Below are 20101 nucleotides of genomic sequence, written 5' to 3' on the forward strand. Positions count from 1 at the left end.
AGTTACATAAGATAATTTAGTTCTTTTTTAGAATGCACTGTAAGGGTTTCTTATGTAACTTTATGGAGATAGTCTCAAACCTGTGATTGTTCTACCTCAGCCTCCTATATGTTGGACTAAAAGTATACAGCACTACTCTTGGCTGAATATAGCTTTCCAAACTACATGCATTAAAATGATTTGAATATTCACTAATATGCAAATTCATGAATTTAACTGCAAAGAATATAAGGTTGTAGTAGCTTTATAGGACGGGTATAATTTTGCCAGTCCAGGGGCTTGGACTCAGGGCCTGAGCACTGTCCCTGGCTTCTTTTTGCTCAAGGCTAGCACTCTGCCACTTGAGCCACAGCACCACTTCTGGCTTTTTCTGTTTATGTGGTGCTGAGGAATTGAACCCAGGGCTTCATGTGTGTGTGCCACTAAGCCATATATCCCCAGCCCCCGAGAATAGATATTTTATAGAAATAATTCAAGTGACTGTGACCTGAGTTGTCTGAGAAGCACACTTGGGGAACCCCTGAGAAAAGGTAAGTAAAAACTGCATGAGAACTGTGTGTAAAGGATGAGCTAATGATATGTGTACTTCGGAAAGACAAGTAGACTTGCATAATGGAAGATCTTGTATAGGACTCAGTGGTTGACTGGCTGTTGGGCATGAAGGAAGGAGAGACAGAGAAACAGGCAAAGATGCACCAAGGTTGGGACTGAGCTTTCTGACTTCAAGAAGATATCAGTCTGAGATAAAGGAAGATAAGCAGGTAGAGCAGGTATGTGAATAGGATGAGTCATTGTGAACATGTTCAATTCTGAGCCCATCCCAAATCTTGACCCTTTTTTTTTTTTTTTGGCCAGTCCTGGGCCTTGGACTCAGGGCCTGAGCACTGTCCCTGGCTTCTTCCCGCTCAAGGCTAGCACTCTGCCACTTGAGCCACAGCGCCGCTTCTGGCCGTTTTCTGTATATGTGGTGCTGGGGAATCGAACCTAGGGCCTCGTGTATCCGAGGCAGGCACTCTTGCCACTAGGCTATATCCCCAGCCCCCAATTCTCGACCCTTTTGATACTTTTGTGGGCATTAGCAAAAGAGGTTCCTCCCTTGTTACACCACACTGCTGTCACAAAATTCTTGCAACATGCTGATTTTGTTACAGTTTAATCACTGACTAATGCATATGAAGAAATTTCCCTAATAAATCTAGAAATCTATGAGCACTTTATTGTGATTGGTCATGTCATCGTATTAGTTTATCCTGCTATAATGACATATCATAGACTGGGTAATTTCGAAATAGTAGAAATTCGAAATAGTAGAAATTCTTCCTTAGAGTTTTGGAGGCTACAGAGTTCAATATGAAAGAGAACAAGAAGGAACAAGATCACCAGGGATGGGTGGCTCACACCTGTAATCCTAGCTACTCAGGAGGCTGAGATCTGAGAATTGTGGTTCAAAGCCAGTATGGGCAGGAAAGTCTGTGAGACTCTTATCTCCAATTAACCACCAGAAAACCAGATGTGGCACTGTGGTTCAAGTGGTAGAGAGCTACACTTGCGCTGAAGAGCTCAGGGACAGCGCCCAGGCCCAGAGTTCAAGCCCACGACTGACAAAATAAAAAGAAGAAAAGGAATAAGAGAGTGTAAAAGAGAGCTCAAGGTTTTTAAGGAATGGGAGTATGTAGTTGTAGAAGCTGACAATTCTGAACTCCACAAAGTTTGTCTTGCATTTCATTCTGGAGAGGAATTCCTTCTTTGAGGAATGTCAGTCTTTTCTCTTAATGGATTCCTTAGACTGGATGAGGTGTACTTAGATTATGAGGGAATAACCTACTTTTCTCACTCTACTAATTTATATGTGAACTTCATTCCTATGATTTCAATTGCGTCTACACCAAAAGAAAAAAGGATGTAATTTTAGCTTAGGCTGGCTAGATGACAGGTACATATCAGCTATGTTGGGAAGCCTGAGCAAAAAAGTGAGATTCTATTTCAAAAATGATCAGAGCAAAAAAGGGCTGAAGTCATGACTCAAGTGGTAGAGTGCCTGCCTAGGAAGGGTGAATTCATTAGTTCAAACACAGTGCCACATAAAATAAAATAAAAAATTTTGTATAAGTAATTCTCAATGCAATCATATTGGGAGGTGTGGCCTAATAGGAGGCATTTAAGTCATTAGAGCTCCAGTGTCATAAATGAATTAGTATCGTTATTTAGGGAGTAGAAACTTTATGAATGGATGAGTTAGGTCCTCTTTTATCTCACTCCTACTATTCCACTTTTTCATGTGTGTTGGTATGGGACAAAGTTGTTCATCAAAAACAGGTCTCTAAATCTCAGACTACTCAGCCTATAGAATCATGAGCTAATAAAATTCTATAAACTACCCTGTGTGGTGTTTATAACACCAAAAATATACTAAGACACTCAGTTAAAATGCTTTGAAACAACATCTAGAAACATCTGGTTTGATCAAACAAGTGAGCACCATTGACATCATCACATTAAGTGAAGTAAGCCAGGCTTAGAAGGCCAAAGGCTGCATGATCTCTGTCAAATGTGGGTGTTTGACCTAAAACTTCAATATATGTGTAAGCATATATACAATTATATACATCTAATTAAGATATAGTATTTGTGGATAGTCTGTTGACTATCCACTCTCTACAGTTTGAACAATTACCATGCACTTTGCAAAAATAAATTGAAATATGTCTGAACTAGAGGGTGGATAGTAATGAGAGGAGGCAGGTGAATGGAGAGGAAGCAGGAGATAAATATAGCTCTAACAATTCATGCACATGTGTGAAAATGGAGCAAGGAAACTCCATGGCACTGGTAGGGAAAGTAGAAGGAGAATAAGGGAGAAGGATGGAGAGGTGACTTTGATCAAGATGCTTTCTATCCATAAATGGATATGTGTAACTCAATGATGCTAATAAAACTTTAAAAATAAAAATTTAAGTGTCCAAAATCCTTTGGTAAAGTTGAAATCCTCAATGATAATCCAAACAAGGACAACTTACTGAATAGAATGATCAAAACTACTCCATTGTTCGAGTAGAAGATAACACCCATAACTACAATGTACCTCCCCAAATTCTCCAGAAGGTTCTCGTCGACAAGTTCAATTAGTGGCATGGTTAAAAGACAGCTTGAGAAGCTTTTGCCATGATTCCTTGTCATCTTTCTTTGGCCTGGAAATGGCCACAGGTCATTCTTCTGTCAGGTGCTCTCCGGTATAGCATGAGTTCCTTTATACACAGAAACTGCTGCTCAGTGGGTGCCACACTCCGAAAGCTCCCTAAACCTGCCCTGCAGGCTCTAGGGATACCCATTTTGCTGGACTCAGTAAACACTTGTCTAACTTCTCCCCAGAGGCCGTCATATTTAAGGAAGGGGCTGAAGTGCCATGATGTGCAAAGGAGTGAGGACAGTCAGGAATATGGGGAGGTCCAGGATATGAGAGTGCCATGGAAATCCAAAGGAAAGAGGAAAATGTCATCTTCAGATCGATCCTGGCGTAGGGCCAATGGTTAAGAAGTTGTGCCAGTGTCTAGTCTCAACTGCCTGCTCAACTATAGTAGTTCACACACGCCTTTGTGTGTCCCACCTTGCTGCCCTAAAACACCCAGCTTCCCCACACCCTAAGATGATACTGCCAGGTCTGGGCACATTGCAAGACAGGAATATCAACACACACACACACACACACACACACACACACACACACACACACACACACACACACACACCATCCTGCTCAACATACTAGATGCTTCTGCTCATATTGTTTTCTTCCTCAGTGATGGCTGCCTGCTTTTCAGTATTCTTTTACTACCCATACATCCCTACACAAGAGTTTAACTTGCTTTTGAACTTACATGAATGCTGTTGTGCTTTTTTTGTGTGCCTAGCTTCTTTCAATCAACATGCTTATAAGAATCATACTATGTGTAGCTGTGATTTGTTCATTAATCCTGGCTGTGCACATTCTGTTGTGAGATCAGGCCATTGTAGACGGATAGTTGTTGTCTGAATATTTTTGCACATGTCTTTTGTGGTGGGAAAGTTTTAATTTCTCAGCGCTCTCTCTACTCCCAAGAATAGAAATGCTAGTACATAAGGTGGATAATCACTTTGGATTTACCAGAACATGCCAACTATTCTCCAATGCAATGGATCAGAGTTCCTACTGGCTTGTGATCTCACAAATGCTGGGGTCATTGTGGATTCAATGTACATTTCCTTAGTGACATATGTGACTAGATTCCTACTTTTATCCTCCTTTCAAAAATAATTTTGTTATATTTAAGTAGTCGTACTAAGGAGTTGCCATTTAACAAAGCAGTTTATGAATCCAATATATCTTCGTTAATATCACCCCTTTCAAGATTCTCACCCATCCCTCTCCTACCCACCCATTTTCTTACTCTTCTTAATTTTGAAGGAAATACATGGGATTCTTGTCTGTACTTTCCCCTGCTTTCCCTCCTCATTCATCTACCTCTTTTTTCCTCAGGATAGGGCCTGTAATAATGTTGTTCTCTATATATGCATAAGGCATGCAATAGGGTGTTTTTGGTATACACATAATGAAATTATGTATTGTCACATTTAACATTCTTTTTTCCACAAAAATACATATAACCTATTGTTTTAGCAAAAATCTCAAATACAATATTAACTGTTATTGTCATGTTTCACATTAATACCCTACATTTCTCCATTCTATGCATTTTTACTAGTATGTAGGCTGATTAAAGCTCTATAAAATGCATATTTTTTCATTGTCAGGGGCTTCCTTTAGTCACTTGAAGTTATCACATATCATATATCCCAAATTAGAAAGACTTAAGGGATCTTGACAAGGTGAGAAAACGTCTGCTCTTGGGCTTCGTGTATGTACTACATAAGCGGGCATCACAGGGCTTTTTAATGAAGGTCTCTATTCCTAAAACAACGATACAGGAGCTGTCCATGGACAGATTCAGGTGGCCATTTCTAAGTCAAAATGGAAACAAAGGTTTCTATCAAGACAGAGAATGTATAGTTGACCCAAGAGAAGAAAATAAGATGGGGGAGCAGCATGTACAAATGAAACTCAACTCAATTCTAGCTCTGAAAATAGTGTTAGGTTTTAGTTAACGTATTTATTACAGCAGGTCTTTAGTCATTATTGCCATGAAAATGTTTTCATGAAATTTCACAAAAATCTTAATTTTAAGCTATTAGTATTAGCTTTTCTCTTATGGAGTGACGTTTTGTTAATTTATGAAATATTTACAAGAGTTTACAAAAAGCAAGAGAATATCTAATAAAATTTCTTAACTTACAAAACTCATACTTTAAACTACTATATTTGAGATGTCTTATTTGATAGATCAATTGAGCTATGACATAAAATAACTTACAAAGATATATTTAATTTCTCTTAATTCTTGGAAAACAAAACCATATTAGCTATAAATAGTCCTTTACAAATCATTGTAAAACACATTAATTTTTTAACTCTGCTAGCTTTAGCTTTTACAAATATACTTACTTCTTAAATGTATTAGTTCAGATATCAAATAGAACTGTGCATTGAAAAATTCATTTCATACTACAAAACAAAAGAAAAAAAACCTGAAAAAGCAAACTGCCAGTACTTCAAGTAAAAATGTGCAGAACCAGTTTTTAACACTATTGGAACTGAGATCCATAACAGTATTTTCAAGAATACGCTCAACAAATGTACATGTGGGGTATTTGTTTCAAAGAATGATACTCTAGAGCAAGGGCTAGTCACCCAAGCCCCCTCCATTTGGGCGAATGAGCTGCCTTGACTAGAGCATCAGGAAGGTACCCGACACCTTTACCCAGTGCTCCAGATAGGGCTTGCTGTACTCTGAAAGAAAAATGGCTCTAAATTTTCCACAAGCTCCTGAAAGAATTTAGAAAGTAGAATTGACAGTTAAGAAAAATACAAAACCATATTTAACTGGGCTCCATCCTAGAAAAATAGGTTTCTCTTGAAAATGATGGGAAAAATCTTTCCTATTTTAAAATAATGAAAAACTTGTTTACCCAGTTATTTCTCCTTAAGTCACCATTCGTAATGGTGTAAGCATTGGCAACTACTTAAACACTTTGCTTTTGGATAATGCTGAAGAATCTGAGCTCACTGTGATTTTTGGCAGTCACTCCCATCTTTCCCATTTGAACTCATTTCAAAGAATGCAAATAACCAGTACACCTAGTCTGAAGAAGCATTGTCTCACAAATCTACTTTTTCTCTGACTAAAAATGTCTCAAGCCACAAAATACAGACTGTATACAAAGCATTTCTATAGAGGTAAATCCCATTAAAAATGATCTTTCATAAAGTGCTTTTGAAAGGTGTCAGGATTTTACAGAGCCTCCTTTTGGCTCCTTTCATCAGATTGCCATATGGACACTGGTTTTCTTGTAATATGTATTCTAGAAGGCACATATTCAAGAGTGTAAGATAATGTTAGTTGAACTTCTACATGGAGGCAAATGTTTGAATCTAGTTTAGACAGAGGCCCAAAATGAAAGCCAACTATTGTCTTAGTCAGAGTGCAAAGGCAGTGCCAAAGGTCCCCTCAGAAGTGTGTCTGCAAGTGCGACATCATCTGGGAAGCATTGGGAGGGGAACTTGAGGCAGCAGAAAGCTTGGCAGAGTTGGCCAGCTGCAGGTCCTCGAGCCGCTTTATGTAATCGTCACGCAAGGCCAGGAGCTCCATGTAACGCTGCTCCACTGGATTTGGCTGCTGAAGAGAACACAGATATCAGTTATGACCAATGTTGCTTTCTGTTTTGTAGCAGCTATGTCATAGCATCTGCTGGAGAGACTGTCTTCTGCAGATAAGCTTTTACCAAGGGATAGCATATGCATGCACGTTCCTTCCACACTGGACATCAAAAAGTACCTAGAGGGCTGGGGATATGGCCTAGTGGCAAAAGTGCTTGCCTCATATACATGAGACCCTGGGTTCGATTCCCCAGCACCACATATACAGAAAACGGCCAGAAGTGGCGCTGTGGCTCAAGTGGCAGAGTGATAGCCTTGAGCAAAAGGAAGCCAGGGACAGTGCTCAGGCCCTGAGTCCAAGCTCCAGGACTGGCCAAAAAAAAAAAAGTACCTAGAGTCCTAAAATATCCAGCGACTCACTACCAAGCAGTAACCAATGTGCACATTCGCTGGTACATGTGTTGGTATCCTGTAAACATTTATCAACCTAGAGCAGCTCAGGGACTCCGGGGGATCTGGTTCAGTGATCCACTGCCCGCCCTTGCTCTGAAGAGATTTTTGATACTTGTCATGTGAATCACTATACAGAAGCAAAATACGCTGTCGATGGCTTTCTATTTTGCTAACCTTCATATCAATGGAACCATTATGTAACTTAACAATTGACATTTTGACTCAATATTGTACTTTTATTTTCTTGACAGTACTGGGCTTAAACTCAGGGCCTGGACATTGTCCCTTAGCTTTTTCACTCAAGGCTGGTGCTCTACAATTTGAGCCACATCTCCACTTCTGGCTTCTTAGGTGGTTAATTGGCCATAAGAATCTCTTAAGACTTTTCTGCCAGGGCTGCCTTCAAACTGTGATCCTAGTATCTTGTCCTCCTGAGTGGCTAACTTTACAGGTGTGAGCATCTGGCGCCCACCTCCAAAGTTGGGCTTTTAAAAATCCAAACCATGAGTTCCAGTAAAGGAAAAAAAAACCCAGTGCATTCATGCATTTCTATCTGAGGATACAAAAGCAGCGATGGCCAGGGCTCCTCTATAGTACAGAGAATGCTATGCCGAGTATCCATCCTCAAACACATCTACTCATACACGTCACACAGTTCTCCAAGGAATTTTCCTGGGCTGTGGTACTCTCTGTGTGGGTGTCAATTTGGTTTTCCTCTTACCAGTTGTGTAACAACTTTCAGAGTGCCCCTGTCAATCTCTCTACAAGAAGGGCCAAAGCCCAGCCCTGGCCTTCGAGCAGTGTTTTGAGAGTGGTGTAAGTCAAGCCAGTGCATTTCAGTGTAATTGTTTGGCAGGGAAAGAGCACTGATATTGATATAAGGCAGAAGCTAACATATTCCTAAACTTTTCTACTGAGATATAAATCATACCCAGTGCATACACCTTAAAACATTCAGCTCTACAAATCTTTGACATAACATACTCTTAAGCAATCAAGAGATCTCTAGAAAGTTAATGTAATCCAAGCAAGCAGGGGAAAGCTACTAGGAAGTTTAAACAACGTATGAAGATAGTAAGGAAAAAGAAACAAAAGTCCACAGAAATGCAGGTGTAGTGACTTCCACATCTGTCCTGCATTCCCCTGTGTTGAAGTATCTGCCAGACCTGTGAGCATGTAGAAGAAAGCCATGAAACAGATGTACAGAGGAAGAAGGCTGGATTCAGGTCCCCTCCATGCTGAGGACAATGGCCTCTATTAGGAGCACTGGGCAATGGGTCATGCACAATGGATGCTCTAGACAAGAGTCTTTCCTGGCCTAATCTAGCTTCTGGTAGCGCTAGGTATTCCTTGGTTTGTGGGCACATCATTCCAGTCTCTGCCGCTATTTTTTTTTATTTACTTGAGACAGGGTCTCACCATATAATATAGACTAAGAACTTGACAGGTAAACAAGACTGGCCTAGAACTTTGAGTCTCCTTGCCTCTCTGTCATGAGGCCCGAGATCACAAGAATGTACCACTAGGCTCAGAATCTCTGCCTTTGACTTTACATGGTCATCTTCCTTCTGTGTAACTGTGTCTCACATCTCTCCCTCTTTTGTTTTATGAGAGCACTTATTAGATTTAGGGGTTACTCATTTGAAGAGCCTAGATGTAATCATAATTGCAAATATCTATTTCCCAAATATGGTCAAATTCATAGCTTCTATACTACTATATGCTTTTAGGGAGACAAAGAGCCTCTCATAGCACTACAGACTGTCAAGGAGTGAATGAGCTAAGGTCAGGTACACAACTGTCTTGTATTTCTATTGAGATTGTTTCCTGTGTAGCGCTCTGATTACAGAGGTCTCTCCCTCATTCCTGCAATCACTGTTGTTTTACAATGGAATATTACAATGGGAGGTTTTTCAAACTAGACATGTCATGTTGGAATGCGTCTGCTACATACAGGAACTAATACCCAGTCAGTGTTGCTCCTTAACATATGTTTACCCACTATTTTTTTTTGGGGGGGGGGGTTCTTTTTTTGTGTGCCAGTCCTGGGGCTTGGACTCAGGGCCTGAGCACCGTCCCTGGCTTCTTTTTGCTCAAGGCTAGCACTCTGCCACTTGAGCTACAGCGCCACCTCTGGCCATTTTCTGTATATGTGGTGCTGGGGAATTGAACCCAGAGCTTCATGTATACGAGGCAAACACTCTTGCCACTAGGCCATATCCCCAGCCCCAGTGTTTTCTTTTTTTGAGGGCCAGGGGTGGTTGTTCTAGGCGCTCAGGATCAGTGAACAGAAAAGCTCATTTTCATGGCATTTATATTCCAGTAGGGGGAGACAAAGAACAAATACAAAAATCCTGTGAGTTAGAAGGTGCTCAATACCAGGGAAAAGTGGACAGGGTAGAGAGAGGCAGCTAGTGGGGAGCTTGTTGCATGCTGAAATGAATGTGCAGAGTGAGTTGCATTTTGCTGGAAAGGCTTGTGGAGAGGAGGAGAGAGCCAAGTGGGTATTTGAGTGTCTGAAGAAGAGCAGAGGCCAGTGTGGCTGAAACTGTGTAAGAAAGTTATACGGGCCACGAAGGGAAACAAGTAAGGGGAAGGATGCAAGTCCCCATTGTAAGCACTTCGTGCTTGAGTCTAGATGAGATGAGCAGCTACCTGGCCACGTTGAAGAAGAGGAGAGGGGTAATCTGATGTCTGCTTTTAAGGACTACTTTGGTTGCGGTGATAAGAATCAAAGGAAGCTATGTAACCCAAAGAAGAAGGCAAATGCTACCACATGGCCCACACCAGGGTGCTCAGCGAGTCTGCTGAGAAGAGCTGGATCTTCTGTGTATGTTTTAAAGACAGAGCCCCATGGGTCTGTTGACTGGATGAGCAGTGAGAGAAAATTGTCAAGGATGACTGGAAGGTTTGTGGCGAGACCAACTGGGATGGGGTATCCTTGACTCGAAATGGGGAAGGCTGCAGGAAGATGAGGTTTGCAGGGTAAACATGTAAGTGACTTTTAAGATGTTACAGGTGATTTGAGGTCCCAACATGACTTACTCAGTGAGGGCACTGCAGTTTTCTTGTCACAATGTCATCGTCATACTATATCAACTGTCTTCATCTAATGGGTCTGTTTCTGAGACCTATTCTGTTCCACGTAAGACATAAAGTTCTTCAATATTCTTCTCCGGAATTGCCTTGGGTATTTTTGTTTTTGGTGGTGGTCGTGGGTTTTAAACTCGGGGCCTGGAAACTGTCCCTGAGCCCTTTTTCCTCAAGGCTAGCCCTCTACCACTTTTAGCCACAGCTCCACTTCTATTTTTCTGGTGGTATATTGGAGACAAGAGTCTCACGGACTTTCCTCCCTGGGCTGGCATTAAACTGTGATTTTCAGATCTTACCCTCCAGAGTAGTTAGGATTACAGCCACCAGTGCTGGGCTGTTTAATCCCATTTTTCATGTTAATATTAGAATTGTGTACAATTTGAGTATTAGAATCATCATGTGCAATCAGACAAGTAAAAAAAATCAGAGGTAACACAATCTTTTTGGCATGACTATAAGTAGAAAACTTGAGAGACTAATCAGAGAAACTATTACATCTAACATGATAGTTCAGTCAGTAGAAAATATATAGAAATTATTAGCTACAGATTAACCAAAAACACACAGAAGAGTCCATTTCTTACAGAATATGGAGACTAACAAAAGGAAATTTAAAGTCAAGTGACTTTCATTATTATACCTTACTTTCTCACATGAGCAATGGGCTATAAAGCATAGTGGATGCTGGCTCAGCATTGAGTACAGGTAAGAGCCAGCTGCACAAGTATTCCACTACTCATTTGATTTCCATGCCTTTTAACTTTTCTACTAGAAATGACTTAATATCTGTCCCTATTCTTATCCTTTAGTGACTGAGATCAATGTCCTAGCAAGAGTTAGTGGGTTTTGTTTTTTAAAACACACGAAACCAGCCTTCCTCAAGGTTAAGAGGTCACTGTGGCTGTAAGCTCCTTTGCGTCTTTCAACATTGCTCCTATCTCACTGTTCTGTGATACTGTGGGGGCCCAGGAAAGTTTACTTGCCTTCAAAGTCACAGAAGTGAATAACAATTTAACGTATAAGTAGTTAAGAAGAAGATTTGAGGTCTACATTATATAATTTGAAAAGTCCTATGTAATTTGATTTTAATCTGTTTCTGTATGAAATAATGTTCTACTTAAGTAGATCTTTAGGAAAATCTCAAGTACTTAATTCATACCTCTATTATGTGGATTCACCCCTGTGTATTATAATCATCGGCTTATGTGTTTGGCTGCCCCCGCCAGCCCAGGGGTTCCTTGTGGGCAGAGACCACCTCTTCCTAATCCCTGAATTCCCCTAGTGCCTGACATATAAGAACACTCACTAGTTGGTGGATGAAAATATGATGTCCCCAGGAACATCAGGGTGTATGTTGGAACACCATATTGAGAAAACCTACAGGTAGAGGAGGTTTTCCTCCAGGAAATGCCAGAAGATCATAATATAGAGCAATTACTGCTGAAAGTACAAACCTTCTACCAGAATAAGAGGGCCCCAATCTGGCCCCGTGTCATTTTGTAAACTCTAAGAAAATAAAGAGGATAAATATCTTTGAGTAACTTTTTCTAATGAGATGTCTTCAAACTTGACTTGTCACGAGCCACTAAAACCAAAGCTGACTTGTCATGTACGTATTCAAAAATTGCTGCTATAGATTCTTATAGTTTTTAGCACTGCTCAAAGTACAAATAAGTGAGAAGACATTATAGAATATGTATAGCAATTGTCACTACTTTCTAACTGCCAATAGTTAAGAGAGCCACAATAAATACAGGAAAAGCCTACCTAATAGAACCAATACAGGGTCCATTTACAAACCAGTGTGTAATTGGGGAAAGCACATGACTTCTAAACACCAGAACTACTGGTAAGTAAATTTCCTCAATGTGCTTCCTGAACTAAACAACTAAATGTCCTCAAGCACCGGAATCTGTCACTTTCTAAACAATATGGATTTCAACCATTGTTGGATTGCAAAGGCCATTCTTTCACTGGTGGAGCAGAGGTCTTGAAATGAAGGTGCCAGCTTGAAATGAGAATTTCCTCAATGAGAAGGGATAGCCCCGCTGGAGCTCAGCTGGAGCCTGAGTGAATAAGCAGTATGAGAGCCAGAGTACAGAAACTGCAGAAAAAACAAATACTGAGTATTTGTAAGAGGTAGAATAAATCAATACATGGAGGTACTTTTTTTTTGATCCCTTAAAAAGAGGCTAGGTTTTGTTCTGTTTTCTGTGCTGTTAATAGAGCTTGAACTCAGGAACAGGTCTTTTCCCCTTAGCTTTTTCACTCAAGGCTGGTGTTCTACCACTTGAAACCACAGCTCTACTCACAGCTATTTGGGCAGTTAATTGGAGATGATAGTGTCTCAGACTTTTCTGCCCTGGCTGGCTTCAAATTGGGATCCTCAGATATCAGTCTCTTAAGTAGTGAGAATTACAGGAATGAGCCCCTAGGACCTGCCTAGATCCACTTTTGTGAAGTTAATTGGGGATAAGAATCTCATGGATTTTCCGCCCTTGGCTAACCTCAAACTTTCATCCTCAGATCTTAACTTCTAGGTAGGATTACAGATGTGAGCCACCAGTGTCCGGCTTCAGGAAGGTTTTTAATTCTGATTTTGGGCAAAGAATCTATTTTCTGACCTTGACAGGAGCACCTATACCTAGTCAGTGTAAAGGACTTTCTTAGATGCATACATGATGGCTAACCACATCAAGTGGTTTAACCACCTGGAAACTCTGGATATGAAAACTCAGAAACTTTCTAGAGCTTTAAATCAGCTTACATTATACTAAAAAAATAATTACAGCTGCTTTCACATTGGCAGAGGAATCTAAGACAAAATACATGGTTTAACAATTTAAAACAATTTTAAATTAAAGTTATGGTGAAGTATTGTTTTAAAGTCTTATGTTTTCCTCATAACAAATGACATCATGTAAGTCGGGAAGAGTTCACTGTCCATATGCCTAGGCTTTAAGAATGCCAGTAATCTTACCTGTTGCTTGATCCTGGGGTTCCATCTGATGTAGTAATTTACCCAGAGTTCCAGGTGGCGCATACTAGCAACTGGATATAAAACCCGATTGATTTCTTTTGTATAGAAAGGGTTTTTGAATTTTTCTTTATTGCTGTTGGTCAATGACCATAAAGAAACTGTTCTTTCCATAACTTTCTAAAGATTAAAAAAATTCAGAGAGCGTAAGTAAACACAGCCCTTCTCCCCCCCACCCCCACCCCCAGCCAGTGGCAATACAGTTCAGTATCAACTGCAATGACACATTTACAGTATCCCCCACAATACTTATAAACATCACTGGCTAGTGAGTGCTCAGAACCACTTAGCACTATTTGCATAGATAATGGCCTAGCTTGAGAGCCACTATTTCTGTTGGTAGACAGGGGCACAGGATGCTGACCATTAAATGTAATTCACTGACCTAAGAAGACTATTCCTACCTAGGCAAAACATTTATGAACAGATGGGTACTTTTCAATCCAGTGAAAATTATCACAGGATTCCACTGACTTTTAAAAATGGTTACATTTGTTACCACAAACGAAATCTTATACTGCATAATACTTGATAACAGGCATTTGGACATCAAGTTATTTTAATCAATCATCCAGATGTTTAATGTACATAATATCAACATCCAGATATTTGCACATGTTTAGATAACTGCTGACAGTCAAGTCCTCAGTTGTTAGCTGGTGTCCATGAGCTCATGAAAATATCCATGCTTTTACCAAGAAGGAGAGACAAACTAAAGCTTGGAAATGAGAAACACATAATTAAGATGACCAAAGGTGAGATTTGAAATCCTTCCTAGTAATGAACGCAGTAAAGAAACAGTTATAAGGTAAAGCTGAAAACTAAAAAGCAATGCTACTTTGCTAATGTGAATAATGACAGTTCATTTTTTTTCTTTGATTCCACCTAAAACTTCATTCGTATCTTTTCTGATGGCCAAATCTGTATTGTATTATATTTATTTGCATGCCATTTTATTTGACACATACATATAGTTTTAAAAATCAAATCTTTAGACACTTATGAAAAAAGCAGTCTCTTCTTTTCCCTAAAACAAGTTGTTTGATTTTGTCCAGTTTTATCAAGGCATAATTGACAATTATATCTATGTAAGATATAAAACATGATTTTAATAGTTGATTTTTAAATTTTTATAAATTTTATTTAAACTATTTTTTTTTGAGATAGGGTCTCACTACACTGCCCAGACTGGTCTCGAACTCCTGGACTCAAGTGATTGCTCTTCCTCGGCCTCCTGAGTAGATGGGACTATTGGTGCTTACCATACTAGGCCAACACAGAACTTTTTAAAAAATATATACACTGTGAAACAATCAACGAAACCGAGCTAATAAGCTACCTCACGGTTGCCTTCTTCTGTACAGTGAGAACATTTGAGATCTATCCTTTTAATAAATGTCAAGTACATAATGCATTAACTTCAGTTAACATGTGGTACATTAAGTCTCTAGTACTTACTCATAACTGTAATTTTTGACCATTACGGCTTCTTTTTTCTCCCTCCCCAGCTCCTGGTAAGTATCTTTGTACTCTGTGTTATTAGAGCTTAAACCTCTGTTTACATCTACTCATACGTAAGATGAAATGTAAGTGCATGTGTATGGCTTATGTAACTTAACATAATGTCTTCCACATCTATCCATGTTGCTTCAAATGGCAGGATGTCCTTTCTTAAAAGGCAGAATCATAGGCATTTAAAGCTGATTTTACATCTTGGCTATTGTTCAGTGATTTATTTGGTACTTTTCTCTATCGCTCTGAATGATGATGAGTACAACTTATATAATTGTAGGCATTACCTACTGACACACAGCTTGTGTGTGTTTGCGTGTGTGTGTTTGCGTGTGTGTGTGTGTTTCTGTGTGCTGATCCCGAGGCTTGAATTTAGGACCTAGGCACTGTCTCTGAGCTTTTGTGCTCAAGATTAGTGCTTTACTACTTGAGCCACAAGCCTACTTCCTGCTTTTTGGTGTTTTCAATTAGAGATAAGAGTCTTATGGACTTTTCTGCCTGGGCTGGCTTTGAACTGTGATCCTCAGATTTCAGCCTCCTGAGTAGCCACTGATGCCAAGTATACTCTCAGCATTTTGCCTCCCACATATTTGCAATATACAGCATAGTTCTGATTAGCTCAGTACTCATCAGATAAGATTCCTATGATTAAGCAAATGCTACTGGCAACGGAGCTGTTATTTCCTGCACACTTTTTTTTTTCTTTTCCCTTGATTTCACAACTGTCTGCCTAGTTTGTTTACTTTTCTGGCACTTGCTAACTCAACTGCAAGCTCAATGTGACAAATGTCTCTGAGGACACTCTTGCATCTGATGTGCCCCACTTTTACCTTCTGAGGTCTCCAGCCTGCAATACTTGCTCCAGTGCCTGGTGCCCGGCACCTAGCTAGGGTCTCTTGATTTCCTTATTCTGTGATGAAACTCTTGCTGCAAAAACTATGTTGAATTCTTTTTTGTTTGCTTGAAGTGCATGCTTTAGACACTTCCAGAGGTAGGAGGTAAATCATTCTGGACAATCTCTGATCACCCTTCATACTTAGTTGGCACTTCAGCAGTTACAGACAGCTAGGTGGAAGCATTTTCCTTTACAATTCTAAATGCAGCACTCCATTGACTAGTAACTCCTTAATACAACCCCCAAATCCAAAGCTTTTGTGCATGTTGGCCATCTCTACACCAAAATGTTTGGCATCAGATGTGTTCTAGATACGGAATTTTTTTCAGATTTTAGAGTGACTGCATATACCCAATAAAATATATTGGGAGTGGAATCTAACTTGGAACACAAAACTCATTTATGTTCTATAGACACCTTATAAACGTAGCCTGAATGTAATTTTATATTCCATTTTAACATGTCTGAATTAGTTCTAAGACAAGAGTCTTGATATTATAGCTTACACTGGCCTCATACTTACAATCCTTCGGTCTCTGCTTTCTGAGTATCTGCAATTATAGGCAGATGCCACCACATTTGGTGTGTGCCTGTGATTTGACTGTAATGTGTCATGCAATATCAGGTGTGTATATTTTTCCACTACTACAAATAGAAAGTGGGCACTCTTCTCATCTGCCTCCAGCTCTAGGTGCCAGTATGCTTTCTGTCCCTATAGATCATCTGTTGCAGACATTTTATATAAATGGAAGTGAACAATATGTGGATTTTTGTGTCTGGCTTCATTTATTAGGATAATGATTTGAAGGTTCACCTACACTATTAATATGTCAGTACTTCCTTTTGGTGGCTAAATAGTAGTCCATCATATGGCTATGTCACATTTGCTTACTGATTTCAGAGACATTTGGATTGTTTCTATTATTTTGTTGACTGTGAATCATGTACAAATTTGTGTTTAAACCCTTATTTACAGTTCTTTTGGATATATATTTAGGAGTGAAATTTCTGAGTCATATGATAAGTCTGTATTTTTCTGTTTGAGGAGCTACCAAACTACTTCCACCCCCACTAGCAATTTACGAAGGTGCTTTATTCTCCCTAGCTCATCTGCAGAGAGATAGTTCTTTGTGCTCGTACCTGTCTGTAATGGTAAGAATCTGGGTCTGAACACTGGGAGTGAGCTAGGGAAGACAGCTGGAGCTGTCTGTCACAGAGTAGCATTTCTCCATTTACCCTCTCTCAGAAAGAAAGCTCTACCAGAGTCCTTAGCTCCAGAGAGGGCTGGGAGGATCCAGAGCTTATTCTAAACAGACCTCCAAGATTTATGTTCTTCCTGCTTCATCCTAGATACCTGTTTGGTTTGAGATTTGACTTGCTCAAACAAAGTTACTTACCATTTACCTTCTGGCTTTTCATTTTCTATTTCCATTTTCTGCTGCTCTATCTCATTTCTCCTTTTGCCTATTCTAAAAACTTCTCTGTACTGCATTTACAGGGATTTCTGGGAGGGAGAAATGACCTATGTCTAAAGTCATTTCCAGTACTCAAGGGTAATGCCAGTGCCTTACAAACTATAATATTCACTTTTTCCATTTTAATAAATATTATTTTATGTGATCTGAGGCACAGAGGTATTGAGCCTTTTTTGTATCACCCCCCCCCAAGAGCATATTCCTCTGACTGAACCAAAAATATTAGCATTTTGACGCACCTGCCTTTCCCGAGCAGACTCACAATTGAATAAGAAAGTACCAAATCGGCAACTATACAGATGATCCAAAATTGTAACCAAGAATCGTTCATTAAATTCAAAAGCCGTAGGGAACTAGACCAAACAAATAAGCAAACAATGCATTAAAAATGGAAACAAATCTTTTGCAGAAATGAAAAGATGCATGGTAAGAGCGACTAAATGCTGATACATTTTAGTGCTCTGGCCAGGCCAGCAGATTACAGCTACAGTCATATACCCTAAGGCTCCTTCGTGGCACTTTACATAGGAATAAAGTATTTAACTAAGTGTCAAGCCATGGACTGAAGAGGAAAAAGTGGTCAAGGGGCTCATTTTTTAGGTTATACAGGATACCTTAATTAGTTAGGCTAGTAAGGGTTAGCAGACTTGCCTACATACAAAAGCCGTGTAGAATACATAATACATATAAAAGACAACTTAGAATTGTCAGGTCCACTGATCTCCCACTAGGGGTAAATTCTAGTCATTAATAGAAATCTTAAAAAATGAATCCTTATGTACCCGTCACTTGGACGCACCAATTATTTATAGCCAATTTTGCTTCATATCTATCTCTGTCCAGTATTATGTTGGAGGCAAATTCCAGATAGTATATATGCTTTTTTTCCTTTGATGATACTGGGGTTCAACATCAGAGCCTCCTCTTGCTAAACAGATACCTTACTACTAAAGCCACTCCCTTGTCCCCAAAATATTTAAATTAAACATTGAGTGTACTCTCATCTTATGTATTTCTTACCTGTTTCAACATCTGCCATACACAGTCAATAAACTGGAGAAAAATGGGAGATCGGTCAGCGTCGGCATGGTTTTTATCACCATGACCTATTCTCTGCAAGGAATCAATCAAGATGATTAGTTTCAATTCACGGGTAAAAAACCAAGGAAGTATATAATCTACAAAATATCACATGCAATTGGCAATCTAAGTTCCTCAGACAGTTAACATTACATGTTGTTATGAAAGTATGAATAAATGGTTTCCATAATAATGGAAATCAAATATAGAAACATCTGTAAAATACCAATAAAACCTGGCAAAAATTTTGATAGAACTGGTAAAATATTTCATACAATTGGGATTTTGTTTAAGTCCTGGACAGGTACACATCAAATGCCCTCAGTACGCACAGTATGTACTAATATGGCACAAGCAATTCTTTTCTGCTGTGAAGAGACCAGTCTCAAAGTGTAAAGGCTTAAAATCATGCCCAAAAGTATGATTATTAGAATTAAATTTTTTTCTGAAGAACTAAAACTGTCACAGACATTTAGTAAACAATGATTTTTTTGTAGCTGAAAATGTTATTCACACTGTTTATGAAATTTGGATGAAAGCTGAAAGGTGGCATTGTACTGTTTGCGAAAGTGTGATCTATGGATTTTCCTTGTGAGAATCACCAGGAAGCTACTTTAAAATGCATTTTCAAAACTGGGGTGTAGGTGGCTCAAACCTGTAATAATAACTGATCAGGAGACTGCGGTATGAGGATTGCATTTTGAAGTGAGCCCGGGCAGGTTAAGTCCATGAGACTATTTTCTCCAACTAATCAGAAAAAAGCTAGAAGTGGAGGTGTGTCACAAGTGACAGAGTACCAGTTTTTAGTGAAAAAGCTAAAAGACACTGCCCAATCCCTAAGTTCAAGCCCAATTACCAGCGTGCATATGCACACATGCCCACTCACATGCACAGGCACAGACACAGACACACACACACACACACACACAATGTGTATTCAAGACATACGCAACAGACACGTATGAATTTTTAGCAGGTTGTCTTACTGATTTTTAAAAGATGTATACCAGAGAATAATAATTTTTTCTGTTTTTTTTTTTTTTTTTTTGGCCAGTCCTGGGCCTTGGACTCAGGGCCTGAGCACTGTCCCTGGCTTCTTCTTGCTCAAGGCTTGCACTCTGCCACTTGAGTCACAGCGCCACTTCTGGCCATTTTCTGTATATGTGGTGCTGGGGAATCGAACCCAGGGCTTCATGTATACGAGGCAAGCGCCCTTGCCACTAGGCTATATCCCCAGCCCTCCCAATAATAATTTTTTCAAAGCCTCATATTTCTATAAAATATATTTGGTCCAAATAGCTCTATTAGTTCAGAGGAAATCAGCAACCTATCTTCCTTCTTTTGTGAATTTCCACATTCCTCTGCAGACTCTCTGTATTATTGTCACAGGAAACAGGAAACAGTGCAGATGGACAAACAGAACTCAAAAAATTTTCATTCCCCTGATAAGTAATATATTTGCAGATTTGCAAAGTAGGTAACATTCCTCAGATTTTTCACCTTGGTACTGAATAGTTGCTTCACCATTTTTAATGCCTAATGGCCTGATAGTTATTTTTAAACATGCCTTTATTATTTACTTACTGATGCAAATTTATGTCCAAAACTTATCCATTCTTTTTGTACCAGTATTTCGAAGCCCTCAATAGTCCTGTAGAAGCTGTCCAACATCAGCATGGCCAGCGATGTGAGTTGAGAAGTCCTGTCCCATCCGTCACTGCAGTGCACAAGCACAGAGCTCTTCCCTGAAGAAACTTTGTCGGCAACTTGAATGGCTCCTGTCAGAACAAGCTGGCAAAGAAAAGTGA

The 20101-nt window shown here is 39.6% G+C and overlaps 1 protein-coding gene across 3 annotated transcripts in view; it reads right to left on the reverse strand.

Annotated features, from left to right (window-relative positions):
* Nucleotides 1-5107: 5107 nt before the first annotated feature.
* The window catches only part of Mtm1 (myotubularin 1), a 92285-nt gene continuing 77291 nt past the window's right edge, over nt 5108-20101 (reverse strand). For 2 of the 3 annotated variants that reach the window (XM_048335514.1, XM_048335512.1), the window contains 5 exons: nt 19878-20084; nt 18234-18326; nt 17453-17566; nt 13275-13451; nt 5108-6767 (listed from right to left, as the gene is read on the reverse strand). In XM_048335514.1, the coding sequence (XP_048191471.1) occupies nt 6600-6767; nt 13275-13451; nt 17453-17566; nt 18234-18326; nt 19878-20084 (759 nt within the window). In that variant the 3' untranslated portion in view covers nt 5108-6599. The remainder of the gene's footprint in view (nt 6768-13274; nt 13452-17452; nt 17567-18233; nt 18327-19877; nt 20085-20101) is intronic. The other variant, XM_048335513.1, reaches the window with a different exon arrangement.

The sequence above is a fragment of the Perognathus longimembris genome, chromosome 28 (assembly GCF_023159225.1).
Source record: "Perognathus longimembris pacificus isolate PPM17 chromosome 28, ASM2315922v1, whole genome shotgun sequence".
NCBI classification, from domain to species: Eukaryota; Metazoa; Chordata; class Mammalia; order Rodentia; family Heteromyidae; genus Perognathus; species Perognathus longimembris.